The following is a 19,800-nucleotide window of genomic DNA, read 5'->3' as shown; positions in this document are numbered from 1 at the left end:
TATAGTTTTTAAGGATGTTATAAAAGACACAAACAACAGGCATGGATAACTGATGTAATGTCTTAGAAAGGATGATGTACTAGTGTACTACAGACACTGGTGAAAGGGTGGTAAAACCTGGACTTAATATATTTATGCACCTTTAAACTTTTATTTAGATTTAATTTTATACTTGTACACTGGAGAACACAAATCACCTTCCTTCCTTCACCATTATACCTTCACTTTTAGAGCACTTGGAATTAATATATCTGTAAACCCAGAATTAATCCGGGTTTTACCGCCGTTTCACCAGTTTGCGTTGTCTCAGCCTGGAACTCAGCAGTCAAAACCCGGAATTTATTTATTTATACGCCTTTAAGCCTGGTGTTGGGCTAGCGGCTAGGGTGCCGGCTTAGGATCCTAGGATCCTGGGTTCGAATCTCGGTCGATCGCCGAATTAATGCCAGGGGGGTTGACTCAGCCTGTCATCCTTCCGAGGTCGGCTAATTGAGTACCAGTTCACTGGTAATTCCCTGCTTGTCGTTAAAGGCGGCAAAAAGGGTTGGCGTCAGGAAGGGCATCCGGCCGTAAAACATTGCTTCAAAAAGGGGACCAAAAAACAACAACTACCACGGTCCCCGAAAAGGCCAACCCCCGCTTTGCGGGGAAAAATGGCCTCTAAACGGTGGGTTTTTTTATACGCCTTTAAGCCTCTTTAAACCTTTATTTAAATTTAATGATATTGTTGCGGTTTTTAGAACCCACACGTTTGTAAATAAATAATCAATTCTTGTAAATATTCCATCATTTAAAAGGTTAAAGGTCGCACCTATAGTTAGGCCACAGCAACACGTAGGACACCATAGGACTTTCAGTTATTTCCTTATTACGTGTCTAGTTAAGGCTGTGTTCCCAATAGTTGAATCTGCGTTGCATTAATCAAATAAGATAGGCCCCATTCCATTCGTTTTGCAGCCGCTCTCTCTCCAAGCTAAGCCAGTATGCGCCCCTACAGTCGGGGCTTGTCCCTCCCAATTCTATTACGCGCCTTTTGTTAGCAGCGTTCGCTGCCTCGCTCCAAACGCCATTGAACATGCGGTCTCAGGCCGAGGAAAAAGGGGGCGGGACACAAGAACGAGGTGTGGCCATGTCAACTCACCATCAAGGGCGGAGCCGGTGAGCCCTCGCCAACCAACCAGGGCTGAGGTGAGCTCACTGGCAGGCGTGGTTTGATGAAGCGCGCATTGATCTGGGAGCGCGTTATGCAAGCGCGAAGCCCTTTGACGGACTGCGCAGGGGACCATCGTGATTACGGACTGCGCTGGGGAACTCCTTTTGTAACGGACTGCACAGGGAACCGTCGATGATACGGACTTGTGAGGAGAGGCGCTGATTGCACGGACTGTGCCGAGAGAGAGCTTTGTGATACGGACATTGAGTGAGAGAGAGAGCGTTGGCGCGAACTACGTATTACATACGCCGCATCCTAGTCTCCCCGATATATGTAACGTCCGCTCGTGGTCCACGACGACGCGGCACGCTGATGGCCCGCTTCCATCACCACCACGGCACGAGTCGGGACCGGGCGAGGAGCCTGGACATCTGCTTGGACCTTCCTCCCCTACCAACTACCATCCCGTGTGAGTGTGTCTGTTTGTCCGGGGTAATAAGTTAAGACCGTATAGATAAGATTGCCCTGTGTCCTTTTGCTTCTTCTTGTACATTATTTCCCTTTCCTCTTCTTTTTTTGGGTTTGTAAATAAATTCCCTTGTTCTTTCTTGGTTTTCCTAATCCGATCGCCTCCGTCCTTTCTTTCAATTGAGTACCTGTGGCACAATTTCGGAACCGCTCAGGATCGGGTTTAGTTTTATTGTTAACGGCTCGGATCGCGGATCGCTAACCGCTTGGCATTTACCATCCTATCCGCGGTTCGAGCGGGAGTTATTTCCCTGCTTTACGGTCGGGTTAGTAAGTAGGTATTTGGGACTTAATTGACCAATCACCCTAGCTAATTCCGACCGGAAGGAGCGTCATAGCTTCCAGGATTGGGGGACAGCCAGCTTAAAAGACAAGGGGATTAACCCCCCCTTGATAAGGGGACCGCCGACCCCCGAATCTGCAACAATATCATTGCGAACTGTAGAACACAAATTGCATAAACTCCCTCACTCTCTTCAATCCCACTCCTCCCTCCAGGTTTTTAAAACGGCTGTTCACCACCATCTCTTATCTTCCCCAATCCAAAACGTTGATCTTTTCTACCCCCGCTAATTTCACCCCAAATCCATTTTTTTGAGGTGCCGACTTCTTTCCTGGAAGTCCTTGGTGTCCTTGCGTTTTATACCTATCCTGCCTCCCCCCAGGCCCTCTCCCTCGCACACATCTCCCGATGTCCCTGCTCTCAAATGTTGTGTTTGTGTGCTTCCTCCCCTTCTCTCCCCATCTTGTCGACCGCTCCCCTTTTTATATACTTTGTTTGCTTGTTTGTTTGATTTGTTTGTTTGATAAATGTTAGCTCTTTCACGAGGCTCGACTCTGTATACAAAAAAAAAAAAAAAAAAAAGCAAGAATATACAAGAGGAAATAAAAGGGCACAGGGCAAGCTTACACAGTCTTAATTAACACGCCCAGGACAGAACAAACACTTACACGAAAGGATGGAATGGCAGGGATGGTGGGAAGGAAGAGAAGGGTCCAGGCAGATGGTAGGCATCGAGGTCCGGCTCCAACCTCGCGCTCCGGGTTCGAGGCGAAACCCGGCAACCAGTTCCGCGTGTCGTTGAACGCGACCGGACAATTATATACAGCGGGGGAAAGCTGGGATCCTTCGCGTCCGTAATAGCTGGATGGTCGTGCTGGTGAACCCTCTCCAGCCCTTCTTTCACGGCACGCGCCTCCAACAAGTTCATGAACACAACCAAGGCCTTCTCCACAACTCTCTTGTGCATGCCTTCTCTCCCCTTTTTAGCTCGACCTGTTAGTAGTACGCGGCGGCACTTATATTGGCCGCCCGCGTATCAAGCCGCCTGCCTTTTGGAAACGCCCACCGGTGAGCTCGCCTCGGCCTTGGTTGGTCGCGAGGGCTCACCGGTCCCGCCCCTTGATGAGGCGTTGACAGAGCCACGCCTTGTTCCTGTCGCTTGGCTGACTCCTCCCCCTTCTTCTCCAAGACGACCGCATGCGTAATGGCGTCGCACGGGTTAGAAAACCAATCGCACTGATGTTGAGGGAGCTGTAGGGCCTATCCTTATTTCATTAATGCAACGTAGATTCAAACTATTGGGAACAGAGCCTTTCCTGAAACACATACTAATGAAATAACTGAAGAAGATCCTATGGTATCCTACGTTTTGCTCGTGGCCTATCTATGGTGCTCTCTTCTAACATTAGAAGAGGGGATATTTACAGGGGATTATTTATAAGGGATTATTATTTACAAAGTGGAGGGTTCTAAAAACCGCAACAATATTACCTGTTGATATTCTGTACTTATTTTACCTCCGACACCAAAGGTGGGCGGATGTTATGTTTTTCACCCCGGGCTGTCTGTTTGTCTGACTGTCTGTCTATTAAACAGGATATCTCCAAAGGTTGTGGAAGGATTTGGACAAAATTTGGTGGAAAGTTGGGTGTGTGACAAGGATGAAATGTTTAGATTTTGGTGAAGATCCGAGAATTTTCTTTAATTTGTAAGTGATTCTTCACCATTGAGAGATGAGGCTTTAAAATAAATATAACATGATATTTCAAAAGGTTATGGACGATTTATGACGAAACTTTGTGGACGAGTTGGTTCAGTGACAACAACAAGCCGATTGGATTTTGGTTAAGGTACAGGAACCGGCATGGAAGAAGAAGAAGAAGTTAAGATGGAAGAAGTTAAGATGTGCATGGAAGAAGTTTCGGGAAATGAGTGGCGTGCTGACGAGGAGGGGAGTGTCGTTGAAGCTGAAGGGAAAGGTGTATGCTGCATGTGTGAGAAGTGTTATGATTTATGGGAATGAGACATGGGTAATGAACGTAGAGCAGCAACGAAGGCTGGAAAGGGTAGAAATGCGAATGGTTCGACGGATGTGCAGAGTATCGTTGAGAGAGGAAGACAAATGATGAATTGCGAAAGATGATGGGAATAGAGCCTGTGATTGATGCTGTGAAGAGGAACAGGTTGAGATGGTTTGGTCATGTGTTGAGGAAGGATGAAAGTGACTGGTTGAGAAGAGTGATGGAAATGAATGTAGAAGGAAGTAGAGGATGGGGAAGACTGAGAAAGACTTGGCTGAAGATGGTGGAAGAAGAAATGCGGGCAAGGGGGTTAACAAGGAGAGATGCAGAAAATAGGGCAAAATGGAGAAGATTGTCATGGGGACCGCAAGGCTATCCCCGCTCTAGCAGGGAAAATGGCCTTAAAATGCCTGTTGTGTGTTGTTGTACAGGATCCGGCCTGTCAGTGGATACAAAACGTAAACTGTTCAGCCGGGCAAGGTTCCACTCTACCGAATGCAGTGGGTGGACGGGGGAGGGGGGGGGGGGGGGGGACAACGAAATTGTAATATCCTCTGTCGCCACCACAAGGTGATGCTACATGGAACCTATTTACATAGAGAATCCGTGCCACAGGTTGTACCGCAATATAGCCGCAGGTTGTACCTCTGACTGTTTTTTTGTGTGTTCAGCGAATGGGGTTGTTTGAGTTTATTTTGGCCTCAAAAACCACTAAATAAGGAAAGATTATACAGGATCTGGGTAACAGTACTTTCTATCACGCTTTATTTTAACCTTTGTTTTGTGGTATCTATCCATGCTCTCCATACATGTTGAACACCACAAGGCATTGAATGTATCTTAGCTTTAATAAAACCCTTGTGCTTCCAGGAAGGAGAAATAACAGGAAAATCATCACATGGATAATGCCACAAACATGATTATTACAACTACCATTATTCTATCCAACAACGCATTCAAAAAAAACAAAAAAACGAAGCTTGCTCGACCATCGCAGAGTGGCGAATCCGACGTGCTTGTAATTGTCATAGATGTTTCCCACCCCCCCCCACCCCCCCCCCCCCCACCCCCCCCCCCCCCCCCCCCCCCCCCCCCCCCCCCCCCCCCCCCCCCATGAAAATCACAGTTGCAGATTTAGGACAGCGTGGAAAGCTGATGAAAGTACGCTGCCAACACCTTCGTTCCTTTGATGAAGTTGGTCCTGAAAGCATGAAAACAAGGAGATCGGAATGTTCAAAGCGAACTTTCAGAGTAATCGCAATATCAATGACGATAACCAAAACACCGTTCGGTGCTACAAGATGTGCAATTTGAATCGGACACCAAGATCCAAAAAGCATTGGATGCTACAAGATGTGCAATTTGACTCGGACACCAAGATCCAAAAAGCATTGGATGCTACAAGATGTGCAATTTGACTCGGACACCAAGATCCAAAAAGCATTGGATGCTACAAGATGTGCAATTTGAATCGGACACCAAGATCCAAAAAGCATTGGATGCTTCAAGATGTGCAATTTGAATCGGACACCAAGATCCAAAAAGCATTGGATGCTACAAGATGTGCAATTTGACTCGGGACACCAAGATCCAAAAAGCATTGGATGCTACAAGATGTGCAATTTGACTCGGACACCAAGATCCAAAAAGCATTGGATGCTACAAGATGTGCAATTTGACTCGGACACCAAGATCCAAAAAGCATTGGATGCTACAAGATGTGCAATTTGACTCGGACACCAAGATCCAAAAAGCATTGGATGCTACAAGATGTGCAATTTGACTCGGACACCAAGATCCAAAAAGCATTGGATGCTACAAGATGTGCAATTTGACTCGGACACCAAGATCCAAAAAGCATTGGATGCTACAAGATGTGCAATTTGAATCGGACACCAAGATCCAAAAAGCATTGGATGCTGCAAGATGTGCAATTTGAATCGGACACCAAGATCCAAAAAGCATTGGATGCTGCAAGATGTGCAATTTGACTCGGACACCAAGATCCAAAAAGCATTGGATGCTACAAGATGTGCAATTTGACTCGGACACCAAGATCCAAAAAGCATTGGATGCTACAAGATGTGCAATTTGACTCGGACACCAAGATCCAAAAAGCATTGGATGCTACAAGATGTGCAATTTGACTCGGACACCAAGATCCAAAAAGCATTGGATGCTTCAAGATGTGCAATTTGAATTGGACACCAAGATCCAAAAAGCATTGGATGCTACAAGATGTGCAATTTGACTCGGACACCAAGATCCAAAAAGCATTGGATGGCTACAAGATGTGCAATTTGACTCGGACACCAAGATCCAAAAAGCATTGGATGGCTACAAGATGTGCAATTTGACTCGGACACCAAGATCCAAAAAGCATTGGATGCTACAAGATGTGCAATTTGACTCGGACACCAAGATCCAAAAAGCATTGGATGGCTACAAGATGTGCAATTTGACTCGGACACCAAGATCCAAAAAGCATTGGATGCTACAAGATGTGCAATTTGAATCGGACACCAAGATCCAAAAAGCATTGGATGCTTCAAGATGTGCAATTTGACTCGGACACCAAGATCCAAAAAGCATTGGATGGCTACAAGATGTGCAATTTGACTCGGACACCAAGATCCAAAAAGCATTGGATGCTACAAGATGTGCAATTTGAATCGGACACCAAGATCCAAAAAGCATTGGATGCTACAAGATGTGCAATTTGAATCGGACACCAAGATCCAAAAAGCATTGGATGCTACAAGATGTGCAATTTGACTCGGACACCAAGATCCAAAAAGCATTGGATGGCTACAAGATGTGCAATTTGACTCGGACACCAAGATCCAAAAAGCATTGGATGCTACAAGATGTGCAATTTGAATCGGACACCAAGATCCAAAAAGCATTGGATGCTACAAGATGTGCAATTTGAATCAGACACCAAGATCCAAAAAGCATTGGATGCTACAAGATGTGCAATTTGACTCGGACACCAAGATCCAAAAAGCATTGGATGCTACAAGATGTGCAATTTGACTCGGACACCAAGATCCAAAAAGCATTGGATGGCTACAAGATGTGCAATTTGACTCGGACACCAAGATCCAAAAAGCATTGGATGCTACAAGATGTGCAATTTGAATCGGACACCAAGATCCAAAAATAATTGGATGCCACAAGATGTGCAATTTGAATCGGACACCAAGATCCAAAAAGCATTGGATGCTACAAGATGTGCAATTTGACTCGGACACCAAGATCCAAAAAGCATTGGATGCTACAAGATGTGCAATTTGAATCAGACACCAAGATCCAAAAAGCATTGGATGCTACAAGATGTGCAATTTGACTCGGACACCAAGATCCAAAAAGCATTGGAAATCAAATTAACCGGTCGACTTTACATCGAGATGTAAACATTTTTGCATGCAAGAAAATGATGCAAGTTCCATTTGGACCAATGGACCGATAGCTCATTTGGAGCAATGGCTCACCCTCTTATCTTCCCCCATCCAAAACGTTGATCTTTTCTACCCCTGCTAATTCACCCCAGATCCACTTTTTTTTTAATTCCAACTTCCTTTCTGGAAGTCCTTGCAGTGTCCATATGTTTTATACCCCTCCCACCTCCCCCCAAGCCCTCTCCCTCCCACAGATCTCTCGATGTCCCTGCTCTCAAATGTTGTGCTTGTGTTCTTCCCCCTCTCTCCCCATCTTGTTTACCGCTCCCCTTATTATATGTTTTATGTGTCGGTTTGACTTTTTGTGTGATTGTTAGCTCTTTGATGAGCCTCGACCTTGTATACAAAAAAAAAAATGGAGGTTCTACAGGTACCTGTTGATCTTCTCATTCTGCGAGTGCGCACCGTCATCGCAAGCACCAATAGGCAGCAACAACACGCTCTTGCCGGTCGCCTGCTCGAATGTGAGAGTGACCGGGATGGAGCCACCTTCTCGTATCATATCTGGCTCCTGACCGAACACTGGAGGGCCACAGACAATAGAGAGGACAGCGGAAGCAAATATTGCGTTGCTAGGCAACAAAATGGCTATCCAATCACGTGCTGATGGTAGAGCAAGCTTCGGTATGATGATGTTTAACGGAACAAAGAAACATTTGCATGGTTCATGAAAATCTTCATAGACATCCACAGCAGAATTATAATTTGTAAATAAGTAAATAAATGAGCCAAATAGGAAATAAAAAGTGATCTTTTTCAAAATCTGATCATGAAAAGAAAAAGAGTCGAACCAATTTTCATGGCATTGGAACCGGCCTTGAAGTTCGGGTTGTTGGAGTCGGCCAACCAGGGTTCGCTTCCGTCATCCATTGTGATATTCAATTTGTTAGGGCTTCCCCGTTTGGCAAACACCTTCTGCAGATAATCGATGACCTGTGGCACATGATCCACGTTTTTGGTTGTGCAGCTTCGGGTGATAACAGAGGCAACGGCCATTTCAGCTTTATAAAGAAGAGTGAATACGGGTATGCGAAGCTTCCTACCAGCTTCTTCACCACGTTGGGGTCCATGTTTGGCACCAGGCGGATTGAAAACTTTCCGTTCACCTTCCTGGGTATTACGGTCTTTGCGCCTGAGCCTGAGAAAGCGCCTTCGATGCCGTGTAGAGAAAGCGATGGGAATCGCCAGCGATGCATCAGCACTTGTTCCTGTTCACCAAATTAGCAGACACTGAGATCAGAATTCAATAGATCGTCCCAAATTTGAGGACAGGCGATCGATGGCAGGTGAAAGCACACACCTTGGTACTGTACATAAGTCGTGACGCACCAATCTCCTGTCGAAACTCCTCCACCTCGAAGTCGATCTTCTTGTACAACGCCACTTCCGCAGGTTCAATTTTGGCCACCTGGTCGTCGATTCCGGGTATCAGGATGTGTCCGTCCGTGGCGACGAGCGAACCTGTGTTGCCAGAATTGTCCGGGCGCCGTGAGAGGCAGGTATTTCAAACAAACTTACCTGCTGTGACAGCATCATCCAAATGTACGCCATCGCGGGCACGCACTCACCCATAAGTGCAATCAAGTCGGCCATGGCCTCGTATACGGCACCGCCGTAAACCCCCGAGTGCAGATCCTTGGAGGCGCAGTCCACCTGCACCGAGAAAAGGAATTTGGGTGAATAAGGATTCAAGACGTGAAAAAGAGAACACCAGGACGAGACAAAAGATGAAACGACGGAAGTACCTCGATGTAAAAGAACGCTAATCCACGAAGGCCGTAAGTGAGGCAAGGTTTGCGACTACCAAGCCAGTAGTTGTCCGAGATGCAAACATAATCCACGCTTTTCAGGAAGGTGTCTTTGTGGGAAAAGACAATCTCATCTAATCCCTGTGACCCAGACTCCTCCATGCCCTCGAGCACGAACTTCAGGTTCACAGGCAGGTCCTGAACAACACGCAATCATGTCCGTGGAATGCAACCTTTTGGGAAATCTCGTTATGCCTTTGCTACGTCTACGTACTCATCATGAAAACACGTCATCCAATTCGGAATGTAAATGGATGCAGCTTCACAGCTTCCTTAATAATGGAGCTCTGATGTTTTTACAGCAGCGTCATCAATGGTCAATCTCGGTATCACCTGTATCTTCCTGACAACCAGAACATGGATTAGTCAGGTTCACTATGTTAACAAATATAATTTCGTTCAAAATTTTGGGAGATTAGCAAACCTGTACATTTTTGGAATCATCAGAGCATGGAGAATCGGAAAATCAATGTTGGCATTTGCACAGACACCTGCATGGCCGCCATTTTGGATTTTCAAAATGGCCGCCATAAAATACATGTTTTGCGCTATCTCGGCTTCGAGTCGACCTAGAATCTTATTTAAATATGCTAATCCTATGTTTTCTGGGTCAAGGAATCCAATAAAGGCCTCAAAATAGTGCTCAGGATTATAGAAAAGCAACGTACAAAGGTAATTGAAAACCATTATCTTTATATTTGTGATATAACTGTATTACATAATACATGATATTGCAAGTCCTTTGAAGTTATGGGTATGGGTTTATAAAGCAAGAAAGCAGCCTTGTTAGTATCAGATTGAACTATAAGTCCTATACACAGGATCTACGAGGTCTATACCGTTCAGGAATATGCTTTTACACATCTTCATCACTGTCCTGAGTGTTATTTTCGCAAAGGTGTCTACGCAAATGCCAACATTAATTTTTGGATTCCTCATGCTCTGAATATTCCAAAAATGTATAGTTTTGCTAATCTCCAAAAAATTTGAACAAAAAAAAACATAGTGAACCTGACTATTCAGATAAAGTTGGTTCGTCCATGTGGCCAAATTTTTTTCAAACGCTGTACATTGAAAATTGATCTTTTCTTTTACAAGCAGCACATGGATGAAAAAAAAAAAAAACACCTTTAGAGGCCATTTTTCCCAGCAAAGCGGGGGTTGGCCTTTTTCGGGCACCGTGGTTGTTGTTGTTTTTGTTGGTCCCCTTTTTGAAGCAATGTTTTACGGCCCGATGCCCTTCCTGCCGCCAACCCTTTTTGTCGCCTTTTATGACAAACAGGGAATTACCAGTGAACTGGATAAAATTACCAGTGAACAGTGAACTGAAGTGAATGAAGGGCATGTATGGTGCCGCATAAAGGGCAATAGTATAAGTAAACACAGTATCTGCAACTCTAACCTGGGGTCATGGAGCTCAGACCATGATGAACAACTGGTGACTTTGCATCTGCTAGCTTATGAGCCAAGTGACAATATTTTGGAACGAGCAAGAGAACTTGTACTCCAACACTTCACAGGTATTAAATAGCTAAGATACTCCATGGTTACTACCCACGGAATCGACTTCACCGATGTTGTGCAACCCGCCAGGCCGAACCCACCATGTTAAGGGCCTGCATGGCCTCGATGCAGTTGAACCAGGCAAGGACTGGACCCTTGTCGTCAGTGGAGCCACGGCCATACAACTTGCCTGCCAAGAATGGATGGGATTGCATTATTGAAAAGAAAAAGAAAAAAAACACCTTTAGAGGCCATTTTCCCCCGCAAAGTGGGGGTTGGCCTTTTTCGGGGACCGTGGTTGTTGTTGTTTTTTGGTCCCCTTGTTGAAGCAATGTTTTGCGGCCGGATGCCCTTCCTGCCACCAACCCTTTTTGTCGCCTTTTACGACAAGCAGGGAATTACCAGTGAACTGGTACTCAATTAGCCGACCTCGGAAGGATGACAGGCTGAGTCAACCCTCCTGGTGTTGATTCAGCGATCGACCGGGATTCGAACCCAGGATCCTAGGATCCTAAGCTGGCACCCTAGCCGCTAGCCCAACAACAGGGTTCTGTTGTTGAAACCAAACAGGAAACTTTTAATCAACATAGTGATAAAATAACAAAGAAATGATAACAATGGAATGATAACAAAGGCTCCAGCAAAAACATTTTAAATCTTGCCTGGAGCCTTTGTTATCATTCCTATAATGCATCGTAACGATATTTAATACGATACAAACATTTTACAATAATTACAGGAGCAAATAGTACTTGGGACATGATAATAGGTCTTGGAGAGAGATAAAGTGAATAATGAAATCAAGAAATAAGAAATGAAATCTCCACACAAGGCCATGTGGAATCCTCTCATCTACTCTCCCTGGAAAGGCTCGAGTGCCCTCAGGTAGTATTCTGGGCCCAGTCCTATTCCTAATCCTAATCTTCTTCAATGATCTTTCTTATTCCATGGAAAAATATGCCCATTTCTTTGTTGATGATTTCACCATCTGCCATATAATTTGTCATCCGGCAGACAGGCAGACAGCAGACCTCTCACTCTCTGCAGACCATGATAGAATTGGGAGCTGGTCCAACACTTGGAATACGTCGTTCAACCCCGACATATCCCACACACTCACCCCGTCTCTCTGAAAGCACCGTCTGGCAAATCCTCCCATCTACTTCCCAAACAAACTACTTGAAGAGGTTCAGTCACTCAAACTTTTGGGCCTCAAAATTAGCCATGACCTCTCTTGGCCTGACAATATTTCCAAGATGTCGCCAAAGCCAGCCGGCAACTTTGCTGCCTTTATCGTGCAAGATCTTTCCACAGCCAATCTGAACATTTGACAACCGACAAGGCCTTCGTTCGCATCTTGATGGAGTACTGCTCTCCGTTTGCGCTGGCGCCCCTGCCTCACATCTTACCATTCGTCATGCCCTGGATAGCAAAGGCCCTCAAAACCATTGGGACCTCTTGCGACAAAGCTGAGTGTCTAGGCCAGTTACTTTCACATCGCAGACAGGTTTGTGGCCTCTCTGTATTCTACCACCTCCTTTTTGGTGTTGCACCCTCTGCCCTCTCAGGCTTCTGTATGGTGCACGTGATCTCCCAGTAACCTTCTTCTCGTTAAACTCCCAAAATCCAAGCTCACTGCTCACCTCCACATATTTGTTTCGCTTTTTCTCACCTGTGGAACCAACCTGTCTGTCTGTTCAGTCCCATTCTTCCCATCAGAGCTTCGAGACGGCTGTTTGCCACTACCTCGGGTCACCCTCCTGAACTGCGGTTTTGTCTTTTGTATCTTTTGTATTTTCCCTTCAGACTGCACAACGGCAATATGTGGCTGACTCACCGTCTTTCTCGACCAACGTGAACGGTTCAGTGTCCCAGCCGTCGTCCTTTTCGGCCGGCTGGACATCAAGGTGACCATAAATGCAAAGGGTTTTCTTTTTGGGGTCGCTACCCAACGCACCCAGGAGCACCGGCGGCAAAGGGATCTCGGAGCCATCCGGAAGCTGGTCGGTCGGGGGAGGAGGGTCAAGGTGGAATAAATATCCAATCGGAACGCCGCTGACCCGAACAAACCGAAAGACGGGAAGGTAACTCACGAACCTTCTGCATGCCGATGTCCACATACTCCACTCTTCCTCCGAGACGCTCGATCTCACTTCCGACAAACTTCACCATCCGCACCACTTCACTCCGTTTCCCCGGGTCCGCAGACACGCTCTCAATGGCAACCCACTCGGCCAGACGCTGGCATGGCGCGTCGGTCAAAAGCAGGTTAAGAGCGTCATGCAACAACACGCGACGCCCAATATTTCACAGCAATGACACTCACTCCATTCCATTGATAATTCCCACAGTGGAAGTTTGAAAACTGAGGTTTTACCGAACAAATCATGAATCCCTCTATTTCCATTAGATATGTTTAATATATAAACCTTTTTTGCCAACTAAATGTCCAGAGTTTATGTAAAGGCAGCGCGAGACATCCACGTGTTCTGTCCATCGTATGGACGTTAAACCGGGCTTTCCGTCTGGCAGCATTAGTTGGTGGATGTTAAAGATTCCACAGTATCCTTCGCGAAGAGGAGGTGAACTATTGCTGACACTGAACAAATTAAAAATTCCTGCCGCAGCCTCCATGGGGGCACTGCACCAGCAGCACAGCAACAGATTCGTGTTGAACTGCAGCCTGCTCTCGTGAAATCTCTCATCGATATGCGTCGGGAGGCCATGACAGGACAGGTAGAACAGGTCAGATAGAACAAGATATTGATCGAGGTTTGCTAACTGCTGTGGAAAGCAGGACGTTTAGTCATAACTTGTCCACAACTTTTTTTAATATCTTGCCATATATCGTTTTTTTTGCCCCATCTCTCAATAGTGAAGAATCACTCAACAAATTCAAAAATGCTCGTATTCGGTTCTTCACCAAAATCGAATCGATTCGTCCTCGTCACACACCCATCGTCTCCACCAAGTTTCGTCCGAATCCGGCCACAACTTTTTGAGATGTCCTGTTCACAGACAGACGGGGGCGAAACCATAACCTCCGTCCAGCTTCGGTGGCAGAGTTTGTAAGTGCAGAATCATCTCATTAATGATGTAATGTTTGAAAAATTCCGAAGAAACGTTCTTCAAAATATTTTTTAAACTTAAAATAATGTCTAGAATCTAGAATCTAGATCGATGAAAACAAGCAAGACCAATCAGAGATTGCAGACCCTCGCCAGGATGTGTTTCCAGTGGTTTTAAAGGCTTTTTTGTTAAAAGCAAATATGGCGGCCGAACCACGTGACCGATGACATCTTTATTTATTTTTTTCTCCACAAATTTATCCCTAGATAACGCTAAATAAATTTCAACTTGATCGGATGAAGTTTTGTAATTGTCGAATTATGATGTCATAATGGAGGCACCTATGACATCATCATTAACATATGTTATTCCACATGGAGAGTTCTTTACAATGAGCCACGTCGAAAGTTTTTCTATGCAGCGCTTTCGGAGATATAGAGGTGCAAAGTTTTTCGGTTTTTCCAAGATGGCGGCCATACCACGTGACGTATGACGTCATAATTATAATTTAAAAATTACACAGGTGGTGTTGCACCTACGGTGAAAATTTCCCGTCAATCGGACCAACGGTTGCAGAGAAAATCATATTTATTCTGTGCGGACAAACAAACAGACAGACAGACAGACAAACAAGCGGTCTCAAATGCAATACCGAGCAATTAGCGGCTGTTACAAAAAGGAGGGCTTGGTGGGCCTAATGAGCCTGGACCTTTGAGCTTCAAACAAAGACAAGGAACGTCGTTCCAATTTTCTGACCTCAACAATACGCCATCAATACCCGGAATTTGAACCCGGGTCCTCATTCATGAGTGACATATTTTACTTTTATCACTGACAACCACCCAGACGTGCCGATCAGTGCGTGCAAACAACCACCCAGACGTGCTGATCAGTGCGTGCAAACAACCACCCAGACGTGCCGATGAGTGCGTGCAAACAACCACCCAGACGTGCCGATCAGTGCGTGCAAACAACCACCCAGACGTGCCGATCAGTGCGTGCAAACAACCACCCAGACGTGCCGATGAGTGCGTGCAAACAACCACCCAGACGTGCCGATGAGTGCGTGCAAACAACCACCCAGACGTGCCGATCAGTGCGTGCAAACAACCACCCAGACGTGCCGATCAGTGCGTGCAAACAACCACCCAGACGTGCCGATCAGTGCGTGCAAACAACCACCCAGACGTGCCGATCAGTGCGTGCAAACAACCACCCAGACGTGCCGATCAGTGCGTGCAAACAAAAGCACAGCCGCACGTCTGCTGTTTACATGACGCGATCACAAACGAGACCCAGTCGGAGTCGTCTCGCCAACATCACTCGCGCCTCAACAATGACCTCATCATCCTCCGTACCCAGGTCTCCCGTGCATGACCCCCTCACCTGCACATATCGATCTTGATGATCATCGATGTAGCGAAAAATCTGTTCCAGATGTGCCATCTCGAGTTTCCAGGTAAAGCTGCCACGACAAAGCGAAAAATAAATAAATAACTGCACAAACAGGTGCAGGCCGTTGTGATGCCTCTTCCAAGCATCGTACCTGATCGAAAGGTACTCCTTTATTACTACATTACTTTGGCCATGGCTCAATGGCTCATGGTAACTGGCTCAATGGCTCATGATGAGGGGAGGTGCAGTTCAGAGTTGAGTTGTTGCTTTTGATTAAATAGTTAACCAATTAAATAAATAAATAATGAACCTCAGCCTCTGTCCCACAGGACTACGATTGTTATTTAAAAGCGGAACGCGTTTCTTGTACTTGTAGCCAATCATGTGCAGATAAGCAGAGTGTGCTCAAAGTTCGTAACCAAGACTTGCATTCACAGGATTTGCAAAGAAACAATAAAATGACTATTTTGCAACGGCTAATGTTCAATCCATCTGAAGGGTGTTTGGCCGACGACTCACCTGCACCACTCACGAGTCTGTTCTGCTGACGAAGAGCTCCTGTAGATGGGGAAAAGCAGGAGCAAAGAATCGATTTTGGGGTACCAGCACTCAATGACCTACTCTTTTCCAAAGTTACCATGCGTTGTCTTTGACCGACAGCGAGTCGATGGAGCAGCCGGCTTAACTTGCTCACTGCCAATCACAATTCCAGCTGTTCGGGCTACCTCTGACAGTTATAGCTGTTCACCCTTCTAGTTATCAGTTAACCCTTCGAGGTAGCTCGGGTTAGCTATTAACCCTTGAAGTTATATTGGGTTAATTGTTAGCTATTCAGTTAAACTGTTAACCGTTAGTTAGCTTGGGTTAGCTGTTAATACTTGTCGTTAGATTGGGTTAATTGTTAATCTTATGGTGAACTATTAACCCTTGGAGTTAACTTTGGCTAGCTGTAACGCTTGGAGTTAGCTTGGGTCAACTGTTAACCTTTGCAGTTGGTTTTTTAAGTTTTTTTTTTGTATACAAGATCGAGCCTCATGATCGAGATCGATCAAGATCGAGATCAAGATCGAGGAACAAGATTTCAAGTATCACAAAAAAAAAAAAAAAAAAAAAAAACGGACACAAAAAACATATAATAAAGGGAACGGGAGACAAGATGGGGAGACGGAGGGAAGCACGCAAGTACAACACCAGTAGAGAACAGGGACATCGGGAGATCTGTGGGAGGAAGAGGGCTTGGGGGAGGAGGCATGGGATTGGGGGTGGGGGGTGGGAGAGGGATAAAACACATGGACACTGCAAGGACTTCTAGGCAAGAAGTCGGTATTTCAAAAAAGTGGATCTGGGGTGAATTAACGGGGGTAGAAAAGATCAAGATTTTGGATGGGGGAAGATAAGAGATGGTGGTGAACAGCCGCCTTAAAGACCTGGAGGGAGGAGTGGGATTGAAGAGAGTGTGGGAGAAAAGAGGAATGAAGGCGTGAAGGTGGGCAGTGAGTCTTGATTTTGGCAATGTCACCATAAGAGGGTTGCTGGCAGATCTGGTGCGACCTGCAGGAATATTTGGGGGACAGAGCACAGATAGAGCTGGAGGAGAAAGGCCGGAGAGGAGTCGGTAGAAGACGGAAAGACCACCAACCTGCCTGCGGTGATTAAGTGAAAGGCCCTCGGAGTTAGCTTCATTGCGGGAGATTCCAATGATTCTGAAAGCTTTGGTTTCAACAGCGTGAAGCCGAGCTAGGTGTGAGGCAGGAGCCAGGGGAGAGCAGTATTCCATTGAGCTGCGGATGAAAGCCTTGTATGTGGTGAGGAGCTCAGGTGTGCCAAGGAAGGACTTCGCACGACGGAGGATGCCCAGTCGGCGACTGGCTTTGGAGGCCAGATTTGAAATGTGGTTTTCCCAGGAAGGATCATGGCAAATAGTGAGACCCAAAAGCTTGAGTGACAGAACTTTTTGGAGAGGATTGTTGAGAAAATAGATGGGAGGGTTGTCCAGTCGGTCTTTTCAGAGAGACATCGTAAGAGTGTGAGATTTGTCAGGATTGAAAGACATGTTCCACTTGTTTGACCAGTCTCTGATTTTGTCCAGGTCTGCAGAGTGAGGAGGCTGCAGACTGCCGATCTGAGGGATGAGGAATGGAGCGGCAGAGAGTGGAGTCGTCAGCAAAGAGATAGAGAGGATTTTCCAGAGAGTCGGAGAGATCATTGATGAAGACCAGAAAAAGCACAGGGCCCAGAACAGGAAGAGGAGATGAGAGAAACCCATTCAGGGCCACACGTTGACGACGACGAGAGAGGAAGTCCGCCAGCCATGCGTGGAGATTTCCATGGATACCAAAGGAGGAGAGTTTGGTGAGCAGAGCGGGGTGCCAGACAGTATCGAAGGCACGTGATATGTCGAGGGAGACAGGTTAATTGTTAACTCTTCGGGTGAACTGTCAACCTTTGGAGTTAGCTATGGCTAGCTCTAACCCTTGGAATTGGCTTGGGACTTTGGCTCTAACCCTTGTTTATCCTTTGAGTTAGATTGGGTTAATTGTTAACTCTTCAGGTGAGCTGTTATTGTTAACCCTCGACGATTCCACAATATGTTTACAGTAAAATCCGTGGTCCACAACGGATTTATGGGATCCTTGCGTAATCAGCAGGAAGCGTTTGGAATTTCACAAAACGAGAGCTATAATAATTATAAAGCCCTATTTTACAGCAACACGTTCAGTTTGTGCAGTACACGGCACGGCACGGCACGTCGTCCACCACAGGAGCGGAACGGAAAAAAAACAACCTGAGCCTGGGGGTGCTTCGCGATGCTGCGCCCCCGTGCTTGCGGGTGTTTTTTACCCGATAACAAGTTATTGCTGCAAAGCATATTGATAAAAAATCAACTAAAAATGCAGTTAACTTTAACAGACCAATCGGTCATGTTAAATTGCGATGAACGTGTAAGTTGCGCTCATTCATTCATGTTTTTTTTTGTTTGTTTTTTTTTTTTTTTTTTGTATACAAGATCGAGGCTCGTGAAAGAGCAAACATTAATCACACAAAAAGACAAACCGACACACAAAACACAAAAAACAAGGGGAGCGGCAGACAAGATGGGGAGAGAGGGGGGAGGACACAAAAGAGAGGGGGAAGAAGGGGAAGGACACAAACACAACATTTGAGAGCAGGGACATCGGGAGGACTTGGGGGGAGGTGGGAGAGGATTAAAACATATGAACACTGCAAGGACTCTGGGGTGAATTACCGGGGGTAGAAAAGATCAAGGTTTTCGATGGGGGAAGATAAGAGATGGTGGTGAACAGCTGTTTTAAAGACCTGGAGGGAGGAGTGGGATTGAAGGGAGTGGGGGAGTTTGTTCCAGAGGCGGGAGAAAAGGGGAATGAAAGAGTGAAGGTGAGCAGAGAGCCTAGACTTTGGCAGTTTAACCATAAGAGGGTTGCAGGCAGATCTTGTGCGACCTGAAGGAATATTGGGGGGACAGAGCACAGAGAGAGCTGGGGGAGCAAGGCCGGAGAGGAGTCGGTAGAAGACAGAAAGACCACCAACCTGCCTGCGGTGAGTGAGTGAAAGGCCCTCGGCGTTGACTACATCGCAGGAGATTCCAATGATTCTGAAAGCTTTGGCCTCAACAGCGTGAAGCCGAGCAAGGTGTGAGGCAGGAGCACCAGCCCAGAGGGGGGAACAGTATTCCATTGAGCTGCGGATGAAAGCTTTGTATGTGGTGAGGAGCTCAGGTGTGCCTAGGAAGGACTTCGCACGACGGAGGATGCCCAGTCGGAGACTGGCTTTGGAGGCCAGCTTGGAAATGTGGTTTTCCCAAGAAAGATCATGGCAGATAGTGAGACCCAAAAGCTTGAGCGACAGAACTTCTTGGAGAGGATTGTTGAGAAAGTAGATGGGAGGGTTGTCCAGTCGGTCCTTTCGGAGAGACATTGTAACGCTGTTCCTCTCAATGGACATCGAGCCAGTCCTTGGTCATTAATCTGTGCGGTGTATGTTTGGAGACCTCGAAATCAGTACATTGTAAAACACAACATTATACGTATACAGTCCGTGTACACCGGCAGCGCACGACTAATGTTTCAACATTTTCAAAGATTTTATTTACACAATAATATTGAATTGTAATAAATTGTGATTAAAGGAAAGATCTTACCTGAGGGGGAATTCTCAGCTGCTGTATTGTATATTCACTGGAAGAGACCTTGAGATGGAGTGAACGAGAAAACCTTGAGCTGGGCGTTTTCAAACATTTTAGCGCTGGACTTCAGCCTGGGGCTTGCCAAACCAGCCATTCCCGATTAACCGCTTGGAGTACTTAAGCCGCTTGGCGTGTGCTCTACAAACTGATTGGTGATGGGACAGACCCCAAACGCCTGAAAAATTAGGTCAAACGTGATAGGGCTGAGGGAAACATTAAAATTGAAAACTGAGGGAAATGATGCAGAAATGTATACAGAAAACTCAAAAAACATTAGCCGAAGTTCCCAAGTTAAAACAATGAGGCCTAGGATGGATTAGTGATTGGAGCGGTGTATTACCAGGATCCAATATGACCACTGGTTCCTCTGAAGTT

The 19,800-nt window shown here is 46.0% G+C and overlaps 1 protein-coding gene across 2 annotated transcripts; it reads right to left on the bottom strand.

Moving 5' to 3' along the window:
* Positions 1–4,814: 4,814 nt before the first annotated feature.
* Positions 4,815–19,521, bottom strand: CNDP2 (carnosine dipeptidase 2). Of its 2 annotated transcripts, XM_078778700.1 has the most exons (14): positions 19,381–19,521; positions 15,741–15,779; positions 15,213–15,291; positions 12,855–12,998; positions 12,595–12,757; positions 10,859–10,947; positions 9,192–9,392; positions 9,015–9,099; positions 8,747–8,907; positions 8,490–8,654; positions 8,238–8,379; positions 7,821–7,968; positions 5,093–5,186; positions 4,815–5,025 (listed from the first exon to the last, which is right to left on the bottom strand). In XM_078778700.1, exons 3-13 carry the CDS (start codon positions 15,270–15,272, stop codon positions 5,120–5,122), a joined length of 1,425 nt encoding a protein of 474 aa, XP_078634826.1. In that variant the 5' UTR covers positions 15,273–15,291; positions 15,741–15,779; positions 19,381–19,521; the 3' UTR covers positions 4,815–5,025; positions 5,093–5,119. The 2 variants fall into 2 exon arrangements, with proteins under 2 accessions (XP_078634826.1, XP_078634825.1); XM_078778699.1 differs by lacking the exon at positions 15,741–15,779 and having other exon boundaries at positions 19,381–19,510.
* Between the last annotated feature and the right edge of the window lie 279 nt (positions 19,522–19,800).

Source organism: Myxine glutinosa, chromosome 5 (assembly GCF_964187855.1).
Source record: "Myxine glutinosa chromosome 5, kmMyxGlut1.1, whole genome shotgun sequence".
NCBI lineage: Eukaryota > Metazoa > Chordata > Myxini > Myxiniformes > Myxinidae > Myxine > Myxine glutinosa.
This window is presented reverse-complemented; position numbering and strand designations above follow the sequence as displayed.

Excerpts from the sequence above, each read along its gene's own strand:
- CNDP2 (XM_078778700.1), bottom strand. The coding sequence starts at position 15,272 with ATGGCACATCTGGAACAGATTTTTCGCTACATCGATGATCATCAAGAT. Across the intron at positions 8,655-8,746 it reads GACTTATGTACAGTACCAAG|GAACAAGTGCTGATGCATCG; the intron begins GTGTGTGCTTTC and ends TTTGGTGAACAG. Across the intron at positions 8,380-8,489 it reads CCAACGTGGTGAAGAAGCTG|GTCATCGATTATCTGCAGAA; the intron begins GTAGGAAGCTTC and ends CATGTGCCACAG.